At 39.9% G+C, this 25,433-nt stretch overlaps 1 protein-coding gene across 1 annotated transcript; it reads right to left on the bottom strand.

The window, feature by feature from the left end:
- Positions 1-312: 312 nt before the first annotated feature.
- Positions 313-24,674, bottom strand: LOC308381238 (macrophage mannose receptor 1-like; the record flags this gene model as incomplete). The annotated part of the gene is made up of 30 exons (XM_080858768.1): positions 313-542; positions 1,458-1,484; positions 1,933-2,091; positions 2,189-2,305; positions 2,676-2,810; positions 3,149-3,314; positions 3,408-3,637; positions 5,303-5,408; positions 5,617-5,756; positions 5,869-5,971; positions 6,284-6,426; positions 6,546-6,646; positions 7,828-7,889; positions 8,339-8,502; positions 8,658-8,693; positions 9,892-10,066; positions 16,919-16,991; positions 17,127-17,248; positions 17,469-17,668; positions 17,787-17,935; positions 18,103-18,218; positions 19,489-19,602; positions 19,827-19,984; positions 20,274-20,450; positions 20,539-20,679; positions 20,801-20,914; positions 21,062-21,223; positions 21,423-21,584; positions 23,790-24,176; positions 24,608-24,674. The coding sequence occupies 30 exons, from the start codon at positions 24,672-24,674 to the stop codon at positions 313-315; spliced, it is 4,236 nt and encodes a 1,411-aa protein (XP_080714894.1).
- Between the last annotated feature and the right edge of the window lie 759 nt (positions 24,675-25,433).

Raw genomic sequence — 25,433 nt, forward strand, 5'->3', positions numbered from 1 at the left:
CCAGCATCTGTGACTTGTCACAGTTGAGTTTAACTACAAATTAAATGAGCATTACATGCTTGAAATACAATTATTTCTTACAATTGTGAAAGGGTGCCAATCATTTTGTCCAGTCCACTTTTGAAGATTTGTGTGGAATCATGTCAGATTTGGCTTTTCTATAAATCAACATGTGAATACCAAAGCATTTGTAATTGCAACAATATTCTGGGAGAATTGGTACATTATCTGACAGAAGTGCAGGGATGCCAATTTTTTTGTCCATGACTGTACATGCATACTGTACAGTTGATTCATTGATGCATTATTTATTTACGATGCACATGGATCTATCTCTATGCTGTCTATTATATTCTTGTCATCAGGAATATCTTGCTTAGAGGACTTGAAGTACAATGGATTCTCAAAGGCAGGCATTCTGGGTAGAACTAGTTTATGGCCTTTGTAGTGGAAAAAAGCAGCAAATCCCATCACAGTGAAAGCAATCATAAAGGCAACAACCAGCCCTGTATACAAACGGTGAACCTCCACAACAGGGATGTCTAAAAAGAGAAAGGACAGAAAAAAGTAAGTGACAGAACGATAAATGGTTCTTCTTATGAATCTGATCTGGCATTTTTCAGCACACAGCTTTGTAGGCTTGATTAATGATGTTAATGCCCCAATTCTATGTTTTTTTTGTGTGTGTTTTTTATGTGTGTGTGTTTGCGCCCCCTACAGTTTCAGGGTGTAATTCATGGACACTTTTCTTATGTGCATTCTTGACAAGCTGACTCTTCTTAGCTGATTACAAATCCTTCAGCTTGTCAACACATGCACAAATTTATAATGTTACAAATCTGGTTTTCTTTAATGGTAGCATGATTAGCTAATGTGACCAGAGGGGAAAAAAACCTAGCCGTCCTTTCATGGCTGTGATATTGTCACACTCCTCATATTCACTAGCCAGATACTGCTTCCCACCCTGTCAGTGTACAGGTGCCACATCCACAAACTATAGTTCCTTAACTTCTCACTCAAAATAAGATATACAACAAAATGTTCTAGTTTATTTATGCCAGAAATGTAATCACTCAAGATAACAAAATTATCATGGAACAAAATAGCATGTAATTTCACTTAATTTGGGCTCCTCTCGCTTTATGCTAGCATCTTATTACACACTGCTATGCGGTACATCTAGTCACACTTCTTATAGTTAAGTGCATTGCATATTGCAGTGTATTATCAAATTGACAACCCAGCTTAAAGTTGGCAGTAATTGGGGGAACAGACAGTCCTAGTTATAAACGTGTTTAATGTACATTTTAAATAAATGCCTAGAGATTTTCAACAATTGTGGAATTTTTAAGATTTTTCCTGACATGGGAACAAGTGGATTTTGAAAGTTACGTTCATATGAGCATCAAGAGCTATTGTGCTGCTTAAACGACTGTAGATTGTTAATGTCAACTTACCATGTGTAGACACTGTAGGCAATGGATCTGAAAAGGAAAATATGGAAAGCATGTAAGCCTTGTCTTGACACATGACTGCCCAGCGAAGCTAGGAGTAACAACACCAAAAACAGCACAAAAAGAACACTATACAAGGTGAAGGAAAAATTAAAGAAGATTACCAAATATGGTATACCTTCAGAATTTTAATTTTTGTTATCAACACACTAGGATTTCTATCTTACACTGAAACCGGTCTATTCTTGGAAAAACTAGATTACCATGTCTTATTGTAGGCCTACCATCTGCAATTCCTCTGGTGTCATGCCAGTGCTTATTCAATAGCTAGCCAAATGTGGCATAGTGGTAAGGTAATGAGTTACAAAAATTCCAGCCTGGTGTTTTCCGTGTTCGGTAATACTTTGGCTGCCATCTTATAGTTATGAGTATTTCATTAAAGCAAGCCTCTGTGGACATGAGTGGGTCGAAGTCATACCTTTGGGCTTTTTGCAGATATAAGAATATTCTGAGTACTTCCAAGCACTCCTCCATTTCAAGTCTGATGTAGAGATCAAAGCATACAAATCTTCATCTGGTTGACCTTCAGCCCAGTTGGTATAGTCCACTACACTCCTGTCCAGCCAGTGCCACTGACCTAAGTTCAAAATAATGTAATTATTTATGAGGGTGTATATCTGGTTTCTATTGACAAATTGTAAAACACTGTCCATTTAAATTCTGGTTGCTATTACCTTTGAGGTTTTTGTAAAGGCCCATCCAGACTGCTTCATAGGTGTCCTGCACCATCTCCAGCATACTGTTTATAAACGTGGCCTCTTCAGAACTTTCAATGCCGAGCAAAGACGCTCCTGTATAATTTAAATGTGAAATCAGAGCTATGAAATAACATCTCAAAGCTGAAAGTCCTTTCAGTTGAGTTATTTAAACTGAACAAAGATATAAATGCAACATAGAACAGTCTCAAAGATTTTACAGCTTATGAGGGAAATCAGTCAGTGGGTTGTAGTAACCTATAGATTCTGCAACCAGCAACCAAATATGACTGCACAGATTATTGTGAGCATGGAGAAATTGCTGGATCTTTTATTTTCCATATCATGAAACCTGGGACTCAAACTTGACACGTTGCACTTACATTTATGTTCATTATGTAAAGTGGGCCAAACTTTTGAAACCCTGTAGTCAAAGTAAGATGCCATGCATAACAGTATCCCGTACCCAATATAGTACAGGCTGTAGAAGCGTCTGGCCAGCGTTTTTTTATAGATGACAGCAAGTAGCAATGGCCCTTAAAAGGCAACCATAACTCTGGACACAGACCAGGATACTGAGGGTGAGGCGTTGGAGCAATATCTGTGAATGGAGAGGGAGAGTTTCAGGGAAAAACTGAGGAGCAGTGTCGACTCGGGATCCATCACAAGTGGAACTGCACACAACTGCTGTTTTGACTCATGTTATATAGTAGCAGGAATATTTAGTTGCTTTCAGTAAAATTCCATTTAAAGTTTGGAATAGATGCATTTCTTTGGTGTAAAATAATAGCCATTCATTTATCCTGATTTGTAAGAGATAAATGTTTATTTGACTTGAAGTTGAATTCTTAACTGGGCTAATGTTTAGGGCTCAATTCTCTTTAAGACTTAGAATAGAACAGCACAGTCAAATGTGGTGAAAAAAAGGATCTTCCATACCCGTTGAGCGCTTGCAGACACTGGGAAGGGAGAGATTGCATGGAGCAGTTTGCCAGCCTCCTGTCAGATCCACATACACACAAGGAAATTGGCTTTTGGGTTCTGAATTTTTCCAGTTCTCCCTGTTCAGGTGCCAGTGATCAATCCATCTAAAGTAACCATCGGTCTGTGGGTGGTTAAGAATCACATTGTGAGAAAAAAGAGAAAGAAACGATGTAAAAGAGATTTAGTAAAGGCATTCACAGAAATGGAATATGACCTCATTTTTATTGAGCCCAATCCACACAGGTTGCTTGAGTTTGTGGATCTGCAGCTCTATGTAGGCCTGGGTGATGCCATCACGAATGCTGGCCAGCTGGGCACCGTCTGCCTCACACCTCCTCTTGGCCTCCCACCACGTCCCATTGTTTGGCTCCACCTTTAGGGAGTCATTCCCAAACTCAAAGTATGACCGGGGGAGCACTGTTGGCTGTGGGATGATTTGATTATCTATAGAAACAATTACAGAAAATAACAACCAGGGAATCGTCAATATATAAAGATAAGATGAATAGCAGGATGACTGGATGAGGGTGGTTTTTGTCCCCATACAAACAGCACAATGGCCAACATCCATATATATATGTCTATAGGCAGCACCACTCAGGGCCTCGTTTCCCGATAACGACGTATCTTAACGGCCTACGTGGATTTTCGCGACATCGTAGACTAAGTAACACTTTCTATTTACGTGCAACCATCAACTTAAAGTCAGGTGCACGAGCGCAACGTGCACGAGTTCTTAAGTAGCTCTAAGGAGCTGTTTACGTCAGGTTAACCTGTTTACGTTAATTGCTGTGAAATTAGCTAGCCTATGCGTGCATCGAACGTGCAATGTGCACTGAATTCGGGGCGGGATAGTAACGCCATCTCCAGCAGAGTAGCCTATTTAAACTGTGTTCCCATTGTAAGGACATTTATTACGATCTGTCTGAGAGTGGGCTGTCAAAGCTAGCATCATCGAAGTCATACAGTACAGTAGGCTACATACATTCAATACAATTAACCTACATTTGAGTCCAACTGCATGACCATTCTTACCCTACACTTACCCTTACAATAAAGAAGTGATCCTATTTCAACCATAACTTCATTTTAAATAATGTCTTTCTTGACATTTAGTTTATAGTTTAGACAGCAACGTTGACATCTACAGTATATTCAACTGCATCCACTACATAATCTCAAACTTTATTTGTTGGTAACTCTCCAAAAAGGCTACCATTAACACATTTCTTAATGAAAAGGAAACATGCATCACAATAATACTTCAGTGTAACCTGTACCTATGTGGAGTGCAAATATGTCTTGCCATTACACTACCCAGCAGCTCTACGTCTGCTAACACTACAGAATGCCTACGGGCACTGCACTAGTTTTGTATAGCCTAATCTTTATTTTCAAATACTCAATATTCTTTATTTCTATTTTGATGGGAATAGGCAGGTGAAACAATGAAATTCTCATGATGTGCTATACACAGAAACATCGTTTGGATTTCTTCTACAAAAGGCCGAACGACACCCCTGGATAAGGTGTCGAGGGGGTTGAAGCGTACGTCATGCGTGACTGTATGAGCTATGAAACTAGCGATTTAAAAAAAGTTTCAATGAAGAACATGGTTGCAAATATATATGTATACAACCATCTAGCAAGAAAGCTACCATATAAGCCAATGAGTGGTGGTATAAGCGCTAATTGTGCCATAAAACTACTGTTTGAAAGCTTCAGTTAAGACCTACATACTCTCCATTGGTCGCGTAGCACATTTCAGATCAAACCGAGTCATTATAAACATATAAAAAGTTGTGTAGATAGCTTTATTAATGTAAAATATTCCCTGCTTCAAGTAGCCATGTTTTTTTTTAAATTCCCCTTTCTTCCGAACGACGGTCGAACGACGCCCCTGGTGGATTAAATCGCTAAGTGTGAAGTTACTACTGGTCCTGACCACACGTAGAATTCCTCTCAACGAAAGATACACTTAAGCTAAGTGCCGCGTCGGGAAACCGGTCTGCAACGTAGGATTCCTCTTACGAACGATTTCAAGTGCTTTTTAGGCTAAGTGCGCGTTCGGGAAACGAGGCCCAGGATTGTGACATAATTATTACTCACCAGTGTGTCGTTTGCAGATAAATCCCATATTTTGAGAGCATTCGTAGGTCTTCCACTTTCCGACAGAAGTTCTGGAGTTGGTAATCATTGCAAAACATTCATCTTCCTGTCCAGGAAGAAGCCATTAGTCAAAGTAATGTATAGTGTTTCCTTGAGATTTCGGATCAGAAACACTGCTCACGGATACAAAAAAGAGCCTTGTTAAAACATTAATAAGCCACACTGTATTTTACTACAATTGGGTACAGTGTGTTGATTCATAAAAGGTAATTAATAAAATGTACATATTCAAGTACATATTTTTTACATCTCACCGAGTACCAATCAGAACCCGGTAGGAAGTTTCTGAATGTGACCATTTTTCCCTCACTCCACACAGGGCTCCAGTGTGTGTGGCTGTGCAAGCCAATCCACAAATGTAGTTGGGCATCTGCGGTCATGGTTGTCAGAAATGCTAACAAAAAAAACGATTAAACGTAAGAAGACTTAAAACTGTTTCATTGAGTGTAATATTACTGAGGAAATTATATATTTTATATATAATCTCACAAGAAGGTGGCACAAACCTTGCTCATCTTCGCTAAGAACTGATACCAGATTTCCACCCACTGCTTTGCAGAATGACATTGCATCCATCCAGTTTTTCTTCTCAAACTGAGTCTTGTAGCACTAGGACAGTGTATGTATTATTCCAGGGTATTCCATGGTATCTTTCACTGAACACTAAAAGTATTTAATTACCCACAACCTTGCCTATCATTTCTTTACAGTACCTTCAATTAACAGATGCCGCTGTCAGTATTTTTAACATTAAACAACCTCTCATTCAGTGAATCATAATCCCCATACTGACTGGATTATTTCATCTAAATGTTCATAAAACTCCTAATTGCAATAATGTATCTGTAAATAACTCTTTCACTACATTTTAACCATTTTATGTCTAATAATTAGACATATTTCATAACAGGCTGTGCTCACGTGTTGTTTGTACTTAGTCCAGTCAGGGGCACAGCCTCCCTTAGGGGCCTCAGTAGGAGCCAGAGTAGCATTTACAGCAGGAGCTTCATGACGCTCACAGATGAATTCATTACGTCTCCCACAGTTTGTGACAAACCAGAGACCTGGGAAAGAAACACCAAACGAAATGATGTAAGCAAACTGAAAAACTGCAAGCATCTGACCGGCATATTTTAATATTAACCGACTGTACAAAAGGCATGATGTAACCAAATGTACTTACCAAAAGAAGTACTCATTTTCACACAGGTCTCATCATTGACCACAAAGAGCGGTTGGTCTTCATCCCAACTTTCAAAAGCCACTGGAGTCCCATCCATCCACCTAGGGAAAAGCAGGAACAGGATAGTAAGTAGTTAATTCCAAGACGACTCTTTGACCAGAAGGAAAGCTGCATGCAGTGCCAAGTCAGTAAGCATTTTCCAGCGGATGTTAAAATCTGATTTGGCTACCATGTGCTCAACCACATAATATCTTAAGTGTGTGCCTGGATTATTTAAAGGTGTTAAGGTGGGAGTGTTTTATTTATCTGAAGCCAGATGTCTATGCATGTATGCAAAGCACCATCATAAAACTCGTGTAAACATTTTCATTGCATTTTCTATACATTTCCATGTGTGGAAGGCAGACAAAGTTTGCTTGATGGCAAAACTCCACCTCCACCTCTGTGCTGCTCCTGACACGGATCGGCTTTGGCCTCTTTTGTCTGGCGTTACTGTTGTGTCTAACCAGCTAACATAGGTGCCAAGTTTGAAAATACGCTGAGAGCGCAGCATAAACAGCAAATTAGCACATGCTCGCATGTTCTAATGCAGTGGTTCTTAATTTCGGTTCGATCGAACCTCAGGGGTTCGTTGAGTCACTCTCAGGGGTTCGCCAGGGGACAAGACACACACACAGTATAGCCTGGTTCACACTAGCAACGTCGGGACGTTTTTATATATACTTATGTTTTGAAGAAATCATATTGTATTTTTCCAATTATGAAGGGTTCGGTGAATGCACTGATGAAGCTTGCAGGGTTCAGTACCTCCTAATGGGTTAGTGAGATGTACTAACGGGTTAGTGATATGTACTAATGGGTTAGTGAGATGTATTAATTAAGATAAGACATACAAATGGGTTAGTAAGATGCACTAAGTAAGATAAGATGTACTAACGGGTTAGTAAGATGCACTAACTAAGATAAGATATACTAACAAGTTAGTGAGATGTACTTACTAAGATGTACTAACAAGTTAGTGAGATGTACTAACTAAGATGTACTAACGGCTAAGTGAGATGTACTAACTAAGATAAGAGGTACTAATAGGTTAGTAAGATGCACTAACTAAGATGTACCAAGACCAGTGAAAAAGGTTATTACACCTGAAATATAAGGTATCCTATCTTACTGTTATATAATTCGTTTTCTCAGTGTCTTAACTTGAACAGACTAAGGTCAGAGGTCACAGAACTACACATCTCATTGAAATAGGAATGAATGATCAAACACTCAGACTTACTCTGTGTTTTTATCCAGATCTATCCTTAATCCAATGTAATAGTCATCATGTTCCTTTTGAATCTAGCAGACATTAATATAATAGGAATTAATTTAGTCATTAGTAATATGCATTGATGAACATGGAACATTGATTTTCTACAACAGTGTTTTTCATAAAGAGACTTTTAGCATGGCAACACAACAAATACAAAAAAATAACTAAAGGACGTTGATTTTTAAGTTGAAAGGACCATCTTTACTCTCAAATTGACTGTGACCTAGTCAAGTACTTTAACCAAATATCACACTATATATATGTGAAAGACTACATCTACTAGGGCCAAACACAGGGATGGGGGATATCCTTTACGAACCCCACTCTCACTCGGGTCATATTGCGTTACGAAAATGCCAACTGTGTCTAGAAAGCAGTGGAGCTTTCTTGGCAGTACAATACACAATTTAACTACTTATATACCGAAGTTACAATTGGCATATAACAACATTCCCTATAATAAAACAATTATTACCTGTTGCCACAGAAATACCCTTTCTGCTTCACTGTTGATTACAACAAGGTCCCCATGTCCCTTTTTGCAAAATGTTCTAGCATCCTCCATTTGCCTTTCGCGGTCACTGATATAATACTGATGACCACTGTATTCTATCCAGCCATCTTCTGTGACATTATATTCTAAAGTCATAAATATAAATAAAACAATTTAAAAATTCCTTTTAGAGTTAAATATTACAACATTATATAATTCATAATTATATATTATATGACTTGACAGAACAGACAACATTTAAGCACAAGCAGAAAGAAAACCGCCGCAGTTGGATACTCACGTGGAATGGTAGCGTTGGGTACCCCGGGGGTTACTCCTGTGAAAAATACAAAGAATGATTTGTAGATCACTTGGGCTCAGTTTGGCAACCACCAACATCTGTTTTCTCCTCACTAGTAGAATATCTATACATATTATTTCGAAAGGTTAACACACAAACAGAGGTGGGCAGTACCCCGCTACGTTTACTCCGCTCCACGTTCTTGAGGGTACTAGCATGGGCATACACTGGATCCAGACATGGCAAACAAGTTAAACTAGCTAATGGAAGAAAGATTAAGATCTTCTTGGATAAATGTAATGTTACCAAAAACCTAACGCTAGCCAGCATTTAAGTTTATGAGTGCGTGGTTTATTCTAAGACTGATTAACACATAGGCCTACCATCCTTTGAAAGGCTAGCCTACACATAGCCTACACATAGCCTACACATATCTCTCCTGCCTCAGATGTCAGTCTAGCCTCTCATCTGAGCTGTCATTTCTCAAAGTATAGGATGACTTGTAGTAGGCCTACTCCTAATCTCAACAAAGAAATGGCTCCATTTTGTTAGTGCAATATTTAATGGACATTATTCTTTTGAAGAAGCATATCAGGTGAACATCATTTCAACTATGTCCCAGCCATGCACAGCAACAAGTCCTCCCATTTATCATCTTGGTAAAAAGTTAAAATACACAACATAGCATAAACCAAATATTTAAAAGTGACAATACACCATCAAACAGCATCAAGATCACATTCTTAGGAAAATCTAAGGATGAGCAAAATATGTTATTTGCAATTTGAACTGAATAAAGAGGAGACTATTTGTATAGCCTGTAAGGTATAGGCCTTACAACTTCACTGATGGCACATACATGGCCAGTAGCAGCAGTAGCCCTCCAGCCTACAATTCATTATTTATTTTTATTTTATAGTACATATGCCTTATGGGAGTGAACAATATCATTATATGAAGTTGCTCCTACTCAAGTCATTATTTTGAGGGGTACTTTTACTTCTACTTGAGTAACTATTATGATGAAGTAAAAATACTTTTACTTGCAAACAACTCATCTTTGTAGACTTTTGTTTTATACAGAATGTTGTTTGGTAGAATGCACCAATATTCACCAATATAGAAAACAAAAGTAATCATGACTTTGATGGAATTAAAACAAGCTCCAATTTTTGAGGAATATTTATACTTCAAATAAGCATCTTAAGAACAGTGTTAGAGACCCTTGGCTTACCTTTACGTATCTCACAAAAGAAATCCATTTTCTTTTCACAGGCAAAATCATTCCAATGATTCACTCCATCACTCAAATCATCCGAGTAATCATCAGAGTCATGTACAATTCCAGCACAGTTCTCCATATTGTTTCTATTATTTGGTTCTCCAGTCATCCACTTTGTGTAGGAGGACTGTAAGAGTAAATCATTATTCTTAACTGGGATAACTAAAAACAAGAAATCTAAACTGACAGATGATACATAAAAATAACCAACCAACAAGCAAAATAATGCATTTGCATAAACAATATCAGTAAGAGATTATTATTGCATTGTCCAGTGGTGTGTAATTAGTTGGAATGTGAAGAACCCTGAAACAAAACAAACATTTTAAGATATCATTAAAAGGCAAATTGTTGGGAAATGTTATTGTTGTTGCTACCAAGGATAGCTAGTAAAGACCATTGTTGGCAGTTGAAAGATTGGTCTGTACCTGGTCTGTGTGACTGGCACCATAGAATAGCCACTGCCTATCATCTGCAGGGTAAGTTCTGTCTTTTGGGTATTGCTATGCAGTGGCGTAACTATAGGGAGTGAAGGGTGTGCAGCTGCACTAGGGCCCGTGGCGAAAGGGGGCCCCCTTTTGTCTGACCACTATGACAGGGACATTGCCCCCACGTTTCCAGCGCAACTCCTATAGTTCACGCCCTGCTTTTAAAGCAGCGACTTCTCAGCAGTCATGAGTGCAACAGATAGCAAATACTCAGATTGTTGATAACCACTTGGTTGTATCAGCATTCGGCGAGGTGTGCACGGCTCTGCTATTGTTTCTTACCATACCTCTGACCGTAGCCACAGCATAGCGATCATTTTCTAAACAAAAGATGATTAAGACCCACTTAAGAGCAGTATTGGGCAGTAGATACTGAGTGGATTAGCTACCCTGTCCATCGAAAGCATCCGGGCCAGGGAGTTGAACAAATCTGAAATTGTTGATAATTTTGCTCAACGCAAGGCTCGTAGAATGCCATTCTAAACGTCATGCATGTTATGTTTTTTTATATGCCTAATGGTACCGGATGCTTTCGATGGACAGGGTAGCTAATCCACTCAGTATCTACTGCCCAATACTGCTCTTAAGTAGGTCTTAATCATCTTTTGTTTAGAAAATGATCGCTATACTGTGGCTACGGTCACAGGTACGGTACGAAACAATAGCAGAGCCGTGCACACCTCGCCAAATGCTGATGTAACCGAGTGGTTATCAACAATCTGAGTTTTTGCTATCTGTTGAACTCATGACTGCTGAGAAATCGCTGAGAGGCACAGGCAAAAGTATTGATGATGTACAACACACATTAAGGGTTGCGTCGAGTTGAAGGGTACTGGGGTGTAAAGCATAGAAGACATGACAGGTTGCTTGCGTACTACTGATTCTTTGGGAAAGCTGGCTGATTATGATGTCTAGATTTAGCTATTTTCCGACTACATCCTGAAAAATAGTTTACAATGTCTAACCTGGCTGCTGCCTTAGCCTATAGGCCTATACGTGTATTGTATGACGTTTAATAGCCATGTCTAAATGCATTCCATTAGGCCAGGGGTTTTCAACTGGTTTTGTCCCAGGGACCACCATTCGTACTAGAAAGTGATCCGCGGCCCACTGAGGTGCCTGCACGCGCATGCATGTTTGTAACCGCTGCCGCCACGCCCCCTCCCCCTGCACAGATATTCTGCCTATAACACGATATTTTCACGATATTCAAGATTAATCTGGAAATGTCTTGAAATATCAAAGAGAACTTGTAAAAATACTCAAATTCAATGGTGAACTGATGAACATAGGCTCATGTCGCAGACCCCCTGCAAAGCTGTTGCGGACCACCAGGGGTCCACGGACCTCCTGTTGAAAACCCCTGCATTAGGCTATACCAGACAGTAAACGTTATGTGATCAGCCTACCCCGGTGGGCCTCATTGCTGTTGGGCTGGGGGTCAGACGTAGCGTTATCCTGAACACTTCTCGCCCCAAATCCAAATGAAGTTAATAGTACGCCCTCCTCTCCGGAGTGTTTCCCATCCTGTGTTGTGTTGCATTGTGTGTTGAGTAAGCAAGAAGTAGGCTACCCCATGCCTTTCAAACACAGGAAGCGGCACGAACGCAAAGAGCAGGATGAAAGGGTGGCAAAACTGCCAAAATTATCTTCATTTGGATTTGTGGCGAGTAGTGTTCAGGATAACACCACGTCTGACCCCCAGCACCAAAAGCAATGAGGCCGTCCAGGGAAGGCAAAGGGTAGTTTGTCAGTAGAACGCGAGCAACCCTGTCATGTCTTCTATGGTTTACACCGCAGTACCATTCAACTCGCAGGAGATGATGAGCTGTTTGGAAAGGCAAAAGTTTTGTCTGACCACTACGGCAGGTACATTGCGCCCACGTTTCCAGCGCAACTCCTATAGTTCACGCCCTGCTTTTAAAGCAGCGATTTCTCAGCAGTCATGAGTGCAACAGATAGCAAAAACTCAGATTGTTGATAACCACTCGGTTACATCAGCATTTGGCTAGGTGTGCACGGCTCTGCTATTGTTTCTTACCGTACCTGTGACCGTAGCCACAGCATAGCGATCATTTTCTAAACAAAAGATGATTAAGACTCGTAGGGTGCCATTCTAAACGTCATGCATGTTAAGTTTTTTTATACGCCTAATGGTACTTGAAATTTATTTTTTTCGCTTCAATTTCGTTAAAAGAATAAGTTCTTTGCGCATAGACTCTACGTGATATTGTTGGAGGAAGTTGGTTTTGTAATTGATTGCAGCAAGCGAGGCGCTGTCAAGCGACTGTTCCCATAAATCCATGTAAATGTTCGTAATTCACAATAATGTTTGATAACCCCCTGAAGAAGTTGTATAAATGTTTTCCCATGTGTTGTCCCATCTGCTCATTATACACGGTTTCTCTGAAATCAGTTTGATCGATGAAATACTGTGTTCAGAACTCAGAACTGTTTATTTGACAGCAACAATATAAGTACAATTTTATGGATGGAATAACATACAATAAATTAGATACATAAAATAAACAAAGAAATTAGAACAGTGTATAGAAAAGTATATGATGCTGTCGGGAGAATCCTATAAGGCTACATATTGTGCCGCTATCAAAGGATCCACCCAGAGTAGTTAATTGCTATTAAAATAAATTAAAATAAATTAATAATATTACAAATAAAAATAGCTTAGTTGCAAACATAGCAATGTTCTGTTGTACAGCTGGCAGAATATTTGGAAATGAGGTGGGCTTTTGAATACCGGGTTAATCCTTCAAGGCTATGTGTAGTGAGTTTGTCTGTCATGCATGTGTCTAAGTGTGTCAGTAAATATGGAATATGATGTCTGATACAATGTTTGTAGGCAGCAGTCCTGCAAAAAGGGGTGTAAAGTCTAAGATGGTGCCTTGTGTTATAGTTCATTGGTGATTTCATGACAACATATTGTAGCAACCCTTAATGTGTATTGTACATCATCAATACTTTTGCCTGTGCCTCTCAAAGTCGCAAAATCATTAGTTTCACCTGACGATACGACGGTAAGGAGGCCTCTGATGGCTGGTTTGTACTCGGGCCCGTCAAGTCGTTATTACGCCGCTGTTGCTATGGTATCGATCTTTCTTTGTCTATGTCTTTGTGTGTTCTTATTACCATTTAAAGCAACACTATGCACCAATTTGCAACTTTTTGAAGTGTGTTTTTAAAGGCAACTACCTCTGGTATCATCTTCAAATTTATTTTGATGGTATATGGTCATGTGAAGGACAGACAAACACTATGGCTATGCACTATGGCTATGCACTATGTTTGTCTTCAGAGAACAACATTGCTAACTACTGTATATTATCAAAAGACGACAGTTAGCATGTTAGCTATGGAATCAGATCAATGCCATAAATATTTTGTAATCTGTAACAGGGGCGGAGTGGCCATCGGGAGGACCGGGATTTTTCCCGGTAGGCCGGTCGGCCAATAATCTATCGAGAACCAGCCTGCAGACCGGCCTTCGCAGCCGTCGTGTCAAATTCATGAGCAGCCCATCGAGATTACATGTACGTCAAATCATGGTCCCGTGAAAATCTCTAAATTCTCTGAGAGTTCTGTGGTTCAGCAGTCCAACCACTATTTATAGCTCTATTTGTCTCTGTACATCACACCTATGGTGTGTGTCAAACTCACTCCCATTAATCCAACCTTCTGATTTTTGTTTAGCCTCCTATATTGATGTAATTCTTTTTTATTCAGACGCTTCATTAGGCTACTTTCATGACCACAAATATAAATTGGCCAGCGAATTGAATTCGTTTTTTGTTGAATGTAGAATGGTCGGAGCAAATTGCCTCATGGGAAATGCGTATCGTTGTGCCTTTATCAAGTGAACCTAGGGAGATAAATTAGCGGCTATCAGCGAGAGAGAGCAGGTGAAGTGGACCTGATTGAGGGACATAAGAGAAAGGAGAAAGGAGAGGGCAAAAAGGCCAGACTGAAAAAGAGGCGGATGCTGGAGGAAAGTGCATCAAAATGTACAAGAATTACGGATTTATTCAACCAGCCGTCAACTAAATGCGAGTGAGTTGACAGGACACATTGTTGCGAATTAGCATAACATTTGAGCCAATACGGGACGCGATTTGTTCCGTATTTCCATAAATGTACATATACAAATACACTGTCACTGTCACTGTCATGTCTGTCACCCACACATCAACACTAAATCTAACAATAATGATCAAAAGCCGCCCGTTTGTTTGTGTAGTTTATATGGGAGGTGGAGGGGATGCGGGTTGGGCCAGTTTTGGGCACGTTGTGGGCCGGTGGTGGGCCGGTGCAGTCAGAATTGTCCCGGTGGATTTTTGTGTCCCACTCCGCCCCTGATCTGTAATATAGATTTTGTATCTGTGACACCATCTACACTTTCAAAACCTATCTACAGATACGGATTTCAAATACGAAATGTATCTACACTTTCAAAAACTATCTTCACTTTCAAAATCTATTTACAGATACGGATTTCAAATACGAAATGTATCTACACTTTCAAAAGCTATCTACACTTACAAAAACTATCTTCACTTTCAAAATCTATCTGCAGATATGGATTTCAGTTACGGATTTCAGTTACGCATTACAGATACGGATTTGAAGTACGAGTTACGGATTTCTGTTACGAATTACAAAATCTTTTTGGCACTGTCTTTATTTCCTTTCTAAAGAGCCAATCAGCGCTTTTGGCAGATTTTCTAAAGCGCCAATCAACACATTGTATCCTGTACTGACTAGCCAATCAGCGGCGCTAGCTTGCTGGTAACTGGGAAAGTTGAGTGAAACGGTGTATGCAGCAGTCATGGATCAGAGACCGAGAAATGGCACAAGTAAGAAGTCCTATATTTGGAGTTGTTAATAAAGTCATTGTAAAACGCACAATCATAGTCAGTGGTTTTCACTCCACACTTCGTTACACCTGTCGTTGTATGGAAGATATTAGGATCTGCTTTGGTAGCTAACGAAAGCTAACGTTAGCATTTTCGTGACCGATCTCCTATTCACATTTAATGAAGTTAACAATGAACAGTATTCATATGACCCATTATCACGATGAGAACATTTAGCAGACAGACTGCTATTGTCTTGTTCTCCAGACACATGCAAAGTGATGGTGGGGGTATACCATTAAGTGCATCCTCAACAGCTGGATAATGACCAGCCTGATTTCAAAACCACCTTGTAATGTCATTTTCGTTTCTTTTCATGGCACTTTGGGGTAGGCTATTTGTAACCCTTTTCTGAAGTCCTTGAAAACGTTTTATTGTGTATTTTGTGTGGAAGCGAGTTTTCTAGCGTCTCAGTGGAAGAGATATATGAGACCAATTTCTTAGTTACAATGCGTTCTGCAGCCAAGCGATCTCTGAATCGCCAGAGCCTAAGATTAACTAAATAGTAGCCTACAGGTGTTCATCAGCCCTTTGGGCCAGACATAAGGCATGCTTGTTTAACTTCCCCCACGGTGTTCGTACACCGAATTGTATTCAAACCGTGCAGGGGAGACCCCAGATCTCTCCCTAGGCAGAGCGGTGGCAGATTTAGATTATAACTATTGAATAATGAGCGGGCCAGCAGCAGTTGCCAGCAACCTAGCGCTGATTGGCTAGTCAGTAGAGGATACAATGTGTTGATTGGCGCTTTAGAAAATCTGCCAAAAGCGCTGATTGGCTATTTAGAAAAGCAGTAAAGACAGTGCCAAAAAGATTTTGTAATTCGTAACAGAAATCCGTATCCCTATCCGTAATGCGTAACTGAAATCCGTATCTGCAAATAGATTTTGAAAGTGAAGATAGTTTTTGAAAGTGAAGATAGTTTTTGAAAGTGTAGATAGTTTTTGAAAGTGTAGATACATTTCGTATTTGAAATCTGTATCTGTAAATACATTTTGAAAGTGAAGATAGGTTTTGAAAGTGTAGATGGTTTCACAGATACTAAATCTATGTTACATATACAAAATCTATATTACAGATTACAAAATATTTATGGCATTGATCTGATTCCATAGTTAGCAAGCTTTTATCAGAGCCAACTGGGCAGTTTTTTTGCATGTTTTTTTAGGCAGTTAGCTCACTTGCTTTAGATTAAAACTCCATAATGGTGCTTTAAAAGTCCTGTCCACAATCTTGGAATTGGAGTTGTTCATCTCATGTTGTTTATGACAGAACTGTTGATTATTCATCTCTAACTCTTGAAATGTCACAACAAAGATACGCAATACAGCTGGGGCCAGTCTATACATCTACAGAGTTTAAAAAGTCTATCAATTTTACATCTGCTACACTAGGGCCCTTTTGCGAACTTAGTAATATAGTAACTTTCACTAATTGAACAAATGTACATATACCAGGCCACACACTGTAGGCCACACACTGTAGAACCCCCCCCCCCCACACACACACACACACACACATTTACGTACACACACACACACACACACATTTTTTTAAACTCACCGATGAGCCATCAGACCATGTGTAGCCAACATTAGGATCCTGAGCACTGTAACCAATCCATGCAGGATGAAAGCTGCCATGTAAGTAGAGATGGAGAAAACACGTTCCAGGAAGGGAAATAAGTCATTCTGAACATCACAACACGTTGCAATATATCAATAGGTCTTATTGCAAATATACACAATAACATGACTGTTATAGTTCTTACTGATTTCCAGATTTGGGGTCATCCAGATGACTATGAATACTCATCAGATCCCCACCAATGGATCTACAGAAATCTAAAGCTTCAAACCAGGTCTTCTCTTCTTTGGAATCCATGACAAAGAGCTTTAAAAAAAATAGTAGGTTTGTTACACAAAAGTTTTTACTGAATTTTACAAATGACAGTGATGAAACATGTAACTGACTGTGATGAACCTTAACAGAAGTGTCGTTTTATTCCCTGTCAGAAAACTTAGAAATGGTCATTACATTAAAACAAGATGAAGTTGCTTTATGTGAACTGATTGTTGGTAGTTGACATATAATGCCCATAGCAGTGATGAACCTTGTAACAGAAGGGTCGAGCTCCCAAGGGATTCCAGCCTTCTGCACAGCTGGGAGGGGGTGAGGTAAGTGGGGCTGGGGTAGTCACCACTCCCTCAGCCTGCTGTCTGCAGATGTATTTCTCCTGGTTGGAGCAGCTCAGCACATCCCACAGTCCTGCCAAAGTCCCAGTTGTCATGGCTACACAACCCTGTTTTTGCCCTGTTTTTGATACACACACACACACACACACACACACACACACACAAAGGTTGAAATATTTCTTATGATTTGCATTGATACCTCTTTCACGCACACATGTCATCAGAAAGACACACACCTGGCATACGAGAATTCCAGTGAGTGAAGGGGACCTCCGGCGTGTTGGTCCATTCAAATGTGTAGCTGTCTCTTTGGTTAGACAGCCCAATCCAGAAGTGTTTCTCTGGTCTGGCTCCCACCAGACTGATGAGGAAGGCATTCTCCACCCTGTAAAGGGACATATTTAATCCTGTTCAGATTTATATTCTAATGACAATATTGCTGTTATACAGAGTCAATTTGAGTGTTTTAAACACACATTTTAGAGGTCAATATAAACTTTCATAAAACTTTTGCAATGTTGACAGTAGCATTTAGTTTGTTCTTTAGATTACCTGCTTGGTATATCAATCAAGTGGGCGCCACTTTCTTGGCAACTCTTTTTTGCCTCATCAAATGTCTTTGTTGTTGATCCAACTAAGTAGCAGTTGTAGCCATACCTGGTCCATGCCTGGGAGGAAAGAGAGGAGGAAGGGTGAATGATTGGATGGATGGTGATTGGATTGACAGGCATCAGTGGCGCCACCAAGGGGTGGCGAGGGGTGGCTGCTGCCACCCCAAAATCATTCTTTGCCACCCCATTTGCCACCCCTAAGACAAATTTTATTATGCATATTTATTTTAAATATTTAATGTACTCGAGATTTTTTTTAAATTCACAATAGTTGTTCGTAATGTGAAAACGATTTTGTAGCAAGATACAGCGCGCTGCTCTTGCTGACATTGTAGCTAGCTCCCCCTCCCTGACGTTGCTGGTGATTGCTATGAGCGATTTGAAGGAAACGTGGAAGACGGAGACCGTAGTAGTACAAGCACTTGGACAACACCTTTTGAACAGCACTTGGACAACATTTTCGACGAGAAAACTTCTAGTGGGTATGTATATCACACAATGGTGAACTCTCAAAGGAAATACATACATATGTTTACTTCATTCTTAATGCTAATGGCATCATGTTTCAATATACCAGGAATCCGAAAGTTTGATAGGAATGCCTGAGGATTAATTTTGGTTGAGAAGATTAGGCTACATGTTTTTGGTCATTTGCTCTATCAAAGTGCAATCTTAATTTTATTTTCAAGGAAAAACAAAGCAATCCAATTTCTGCAAATTCATTGCAAATTAATGTATCTGAACTGTTCATGTATTGTCCATTGTTTTTTCAATGTTTCATTTCTGTTCATACAGATTTTGTTGAAAATGGCAAGCTTGTGAATATATTTAGGCAATATTCTAAGATGGAACTGTTTAATTGTTTTAATAGTTTAACTGTCTATTTAAATGGACCTATTATAACCTGTGCTGTAAATCTGTGCACTGCACAATAAAGCAATATCAAAAATATTTTTGGGGTGTTGTTCATTTAAACATCAAAATTAAACTAGAGTAATTGTCAAGGAAAAGTACAGTTATATAAATGGTACTACTATTTAGCTACTGTGAAATAGGCTACTGTATAGTATACGTACACATGTAAAACAAGATTGCTTGTTTGAGAGTTGCCATTAACAGTCAAGAGATCAAAATATGTCTGTATACACCATATTACATAGATTTATTAGAATAAATAGTAGATTATTAAATTGGGTTATGTTTTTTTTTTTTTTTTGTATGCCACCCTAAGATTTGCTGTGGCCCCCACTGGCCACCCCTGGAATCATTTTCTGGAGGCGCCACTGACAGGCATTGATCAGTTTCTTTAAAAGATAAACAAACTCACAGCTTTGCAGCCAGTGTTTTCAGTCTCGGACTCAGAGGCAGAGTTGGTGTCCCCAGCCCTTTTACAGAGGAACCCATTCTTTTCTTCACAGTTTGAATCGGACCACTTTCCATCCTGACAGCATGGAGACAGAAACGTTTACATACACTTTAACTCTCCTTACATGACATTACATTAAAGGGACCACATGAAGATGAATCTGTTACCGTAACCCTGCATTACAAATCTAACAATTATTAATGTAAGTAAACAAATAAACACATTTTTTTGTAAAATATCCATATAGAAATAGTTCAGTTGACTGATGGTCATAATGAATGCCAGCAACTGTCTCCTACTTTTCCCCCCATCAGGACACAGTCCTCCTCTTTCGCGCGGTGGTGAGATGGCTCCTGGGCGTCCCACGTGGCGAAGGTGACAGGAGACTGATCGCTCCACTCAAACAGTAGTTGTGTCTTTTGGTCATTCAGACCGATCCACAGCTTATCAGTCTCCACTGCAGAGGCAAGGAACAGGAGTCAGACAACACAAGAATGTATTCATCAGAACTTTGATCAAATGCTTTTTTTTTCTGCTTTATCTTATGTGTTTGATTTTTGTCATTGCTGTTTGAGCTTATTTATTGTATCTCTTTTGGACCAGTATACATGTACAGGTCTAGGATCGTTTTACTATGTTTGTATTGGTGGGAGCTATGAATGTTAATATGTATTTATTTATGTATACATGTAATATGTATATACTGTACCCTCAGTTAAAAAAATAAAAAGTGCGATTTGACTCACTGTATCCCAGCTGTGAGAGGACAAAGCTTTGCTCCTCTACGTCATGAACGCTCACTAAGTGTCCTTCAGTCCTCATACACTGAATGCTGGCATCCTTCCAGGTTTTCTTTGTACGATTCAAAAAATAGCAGTGATCTGCGTATGGCACCCATGGAGCAATGCAAGAAGCTGTCGGACCTGAGAGACAGAGAGAGTTTTGTCAGGCGATGGGAAATTGAATGATCATTTCCATTCAGTAAAACATAATAAATATGGCGCCGTCTACCTGGAGTAGCAGTAGCAGGATCTGTGGTTCTTTTCTGGCAGATATATGCGTGCTTTTTGGAGCACAACTTGTTTTCCCAGTGATTAGACTGCATAGTGTTTAAGGAACCACAGAACCATCCCGGGGCTGGGCTTGGCTGGCCTGAATTAAAAGATTAATGTATTATATAATAATAAGATACTTTATAATTATAAATGATATGTAATATAGTTCATTTCACTTTACAGACACATCTCGATTCAATTTACACAAAAACACAAACCTGATCCCCATCTCAAGTAACGAAGTGGATGTCCATCTGCCCACTGCCATCCACTCTCACTGTTTAGTTGGTTTAGCCCAATCCAAAAAGTCGTTTCAATTCCACTTGTGATCCCTTTGTTTTCAAAAGAACTTCAGAATTAGCATGACATACTGATGTATCTTACAAAACACAAGATGCAGGCCTTTCTATGCCAACTGAAAATGAGGCACACTAAACAACAACACACAGATATAATTTGCTGTGTCCCTGGTGGGTCACCTGATATGTAGCTTTGCTCCTGGGGCTCAGTGATACTCAGCAGGTCTGAATCCTGCTGCTGGCAGCTCCTCCTAGCTTGGTGCCAAGTCAGGGCAGAGTGGACATTTAACTGGTAAAAGACGCCTGTCAGTGGATTCTTCTTCCAGAGCGTATCTTTAGTTGCTGAGTGTTTAAAAAACACACAAAAGTATTACAATAATAAATTAGTAAACCTGAGGATATAGAAAATCTTGAGAGATAAGGGAAACCATGATTTTGGTTAGACACGTGGTCTATTTTGTTGTTTTGTTATCATTAATTGGCAGGATTATATCTTGTGGCATTGAAAAGTATCTCTTGTGGCATAGAAAGGGTAACGTACATTTAGTGGGGCAGTAGCCCCACAATTCCTGGTAGTCTCTGTCCGGTGAACACCACGGCTCTTCTGATTCCAATAGTGAACAGTCTGAGTACCATTTGCCCTTGTACTTGAAAGGAAAATGGCATGGGCGACCAAAGGCATTGCCCCCGATTGTGTACAGTTCTGTTCAAAAATAATTAAAGGTTGAGTGTATAATTAAGTTTCAACAGCATAACTGCATAACACATAACATAGCGATCTTTGTTTTCTTTTTTCAACTGATATTGTCTAGCTTTAGCCACATTTTTAATTTGATTTCATCTCTATTTCAACCTTCATCTCAACTGCAATATTGTGTATAATGCTGCGCGTCGTGGAGTTCTTTGCCCTGCAGCGTCCATTACCTTTGTAGAACTGTACAGCTCGTCGGCCGTTATCCCTTACGAAGAAAATAGTAACAGCATACTGAAAACATGCACAAACTACAATTAAGCCCAGGTTACGAGTTGAAAGTTCAGTGTGAATTTGTTTGTGGGTATTGATAGTTAGGGCCTGATTTACTAACATGCGACCGCTGCTTAATCTGCGCTCGCACATTAACGCACGGTGTTTTTGCGCATCTTCCGTGGTATTTATCAAACCAGATCGCGCTGGGCAATCTGTGTTTACTCCGCCCTATATAGGGCCTGATTTACTAACACTGCGACCGCTGCTTAAACTGCGCTCGCACATTAACGCACGGTGTTTTTGCGTATTTTCCGTGGTATTTATTTAGGAAGAGAAAATGAAGGTTCAGCAAGTGGAGATATAGTATATATTGGTTCACGTTCGCTCAATCACTGAACCTGATTCAATATGTGCGCTGCTATATTGTTGTTCTGCCCGCCATCACCTACAGCGAGATGTTTAAAAGAACACGATTATAAAGGTGGCATTAATGCATAAACTGTCTATTATAACAATATAGATGTGTACATGGCGAGATTAATATTTTCTACAAGGGACATGGGTTCACTACAATATATATGGACGTGGGTGCAATCAATGGTTCCGATTACGTTCGAAAAGTTTGAGATTTAAAAAAAAGTCCTGTTTGATTTCAGCTATGGCAGTGGGGAAATGTATTGACCAGTGCGCCATAGCAATGCGTCGAGCACCTGGGTGAATATTTGGCTGAGTGAAGGCTGAGACTGCAGATGCTATAACTGGTTGACATTATCCGGAGGCCAATATTTGCAAATTAGTTTTAACAACTGATGGAATGGAATGTGATCGCCGGATGGAGAGTTCGATGTCTCTCTGATCTGGTCCAGTAATTGAAGTATTGCGTGGCTGGTTAACCTGTACCGTCTAATGATTTGTGGTTCGCTTAACTGAAAATGTGTTATACGAGTTGAAAAAATTATTTCTGTGCGCTGTCTCTTTCTGTGCGCTGTCTCTTTCTGTGCGCGCTGTCTTTCTTCGCCTTGCTCTTATAACTGCTGCCATATCACGTTTTCAGACTCAATGGAAATGCGCTTCCTGGTTAAGACGTGCTTTTATGAGGCGGAGAATTAGCCCGCAAATCAGGGACGTGCGCTCGCCAGGCAGTTTATTAAATACCACACAATACATCATTAGGCGCACTTACCTTCTCTCCTCCCATTAAAGTGCGCTTCACGCCTACGTTACCACCCACGTCCACGTAACCTCCCCTGTTCACACCCACAGGCGTTAATATGCACTGCGCCCCCTTAGTAAATACCGTTTTATGTTTACGACCGCTATTTTACGCCAGAAATGGGCGCAATCCTGTTAGTAAATCAGGCCCTTAGTGTGCTGCACTTTACTTTGATAACAGAGCCGTGCACACCTCGCCGAATGCTGATGTAACCGAGTGGTTATCAACAATCTGAGTATTTGCTATCTGTTGCACTCATGATTGCTGAGAAATCGCTGCTTTAAAAGCCGGGTGTGAACTATAGGAGTTGCGCTGGAAACGTGGGCGCAATGTCCCTGTCATAGTGGTCAGACAAAAGCGGGCCCCCTTTCGCCATGGGCCCTAGTGCAGCTGCACACCCTGCACTCCCTATAGTTACGCCACTGTCGTAAGTACATTTGCCTGTGCCTCTCAAAGTCGCAAAATCATGAGTTTCACCTGACGATACGACGGTAAGGGGGCCTCCGATGGCTGGTTTGCACTCTGGCCCGTCAAGACGTTATTGCTTTTTATGAATCATTATGTAATGTATGTCAAATTATATAAAAAATAATGGGATGTGTCTTGACCCTGAAATAATTTTTAAGCTTGTTCAAACATGACAGATTATTAGGAACTCTTTGATAATATTTTTTCCACTTTCATTCAATTTAGTCCTTGACATAATCAAAAAACTGTAAGCCACATACCTTGGTATGGCTGTGAGCAAAGCCCCTCTGTAGTGCCATGTGTTAGCCACTGACTAGCAGCTCCAATGTCTTGGGTGAGTTTCAGGATGCTGTTTTCATCTTGGGATAAGAAAAGATTTGTCCCCTTCAGATTTAACAGCGTGTCATTCTTGCACTCCCACTTTTGAAGTTGAGTTGTATCATCACAGATGAACCACTGTAGGCCAGAACCATCTGCTGTACTCCCAGCTCCCAGGCATTTCTTCAGCTGAACATTAAAGATGCGGTCGTTGGATGTCCAGCGGAACTGCTGGCTCAGTTGGTTGGAATCACAGAAGAACAGCTTCAGAGGCTGGTAGCCTTTTAGGCATTTGTTGACATTTTTGTCATACATCAAAAAATTGCTCTCTGTTGGGCAAGAAGTGAGGCAGGAGATTGAAAAAGAAAGGTTACCTCATCAGTGAATAACATTTCATCGTAAAGCAGTTTAAAGATATTTCATGATTACTTCCCAAGGGTTCCATGTTAAACTGTTTCTCACCACAGGGAAGATTAACCACCCAACACCGACTTGATTAGTGCCGACCCTAATAACCATCAAATGATCATGTGGTGCCTAACGTATTCTTTGTTTAAACTTTGTTAGTAGTAATAGTATATAATAACGGCAGTGATAATACTGACAGTGATGAATTACAATACATTTTTTAACCTCAAATTAATAACAGTAATGGCAAGAGTATTGCTTAAAGACATTAACATCGCTGACTTAAATTGAACACGTTTCTGTAATACATTAGGTGCATAGTACAGACCACAATATTGCATGATACTGATACCTGATTGGCTGGAACACAATGTGACATGAAGGATGACCAGAACAATCCCCAGGGGCTTTGTCCTCATCGTAGCACGTCTACCTGCACAGGCTGTCAGTGTGTGAACTTATGCTCCAAGAGCCAATGGACACAAGTGACACAGTCAAGGAAGAGGCCTCTTTAAGAGGGGACACGATTAATGAGTCAGCTGAACAGATTTCAACATTGAACATTGGGAGTGGTAGCTGACATATCCTGTTGACTACATCCTTCTAACAGTAGATTTTTGTTCTCTCAGTAATTGTATAAAGACAACTTTTGAATGCTTACATTTGAGACTGCAGACAGACAAGGACAAGGTTTAGCCTGTGGTAGAGAAATGTAATACATTGTATTCTATTTTTAATCTGAATGCTTAAATGTGCTGAATTAAGAAACAAACTCTATCTTGTGATATAAATGATTGTGACACTTTGCTAAAAGTGATACATGCTGTTTTTGCTTTCAGACACCTAATAGTCAGACAAGGGTCAACGTCTTGTCTCAGAGTAATGTCCCGTGCCTGCTTATGAAACATGTTTTGAGGAATTATATAAACTTTTTGCGCCCAGCTCATCTTTGGAGTTTGTTCATGATATATGGTTCTGACACTCTCCCTATTTTGCAAACTATAAAGCGCTGATTGAAATTCTGATTGCTGGTCTCATTAATATTAACGTCTTTATAATAATTTATTTAACAGCCTCATTGACTCCAAGATGTTTCTTTTCTCATATGTGTTTTGAAGGGATGGTAACCGGTATAGGCCTAGGCTGTGTGATCGAATGCCTTTTCATGCATTTTCTGT

This window comes from Sprattus sprattus (assembly GCF_963457725.1).
Source record: "Sprattus sprattus genome assembly, chromosome: 20".
NCBI classification, from domain to species: Eukaryota; Metazoa; Chordata; class Actinopteri; order Clupeiformes; family Clupeidae; genus Sprattus; species Sprattus sprattus.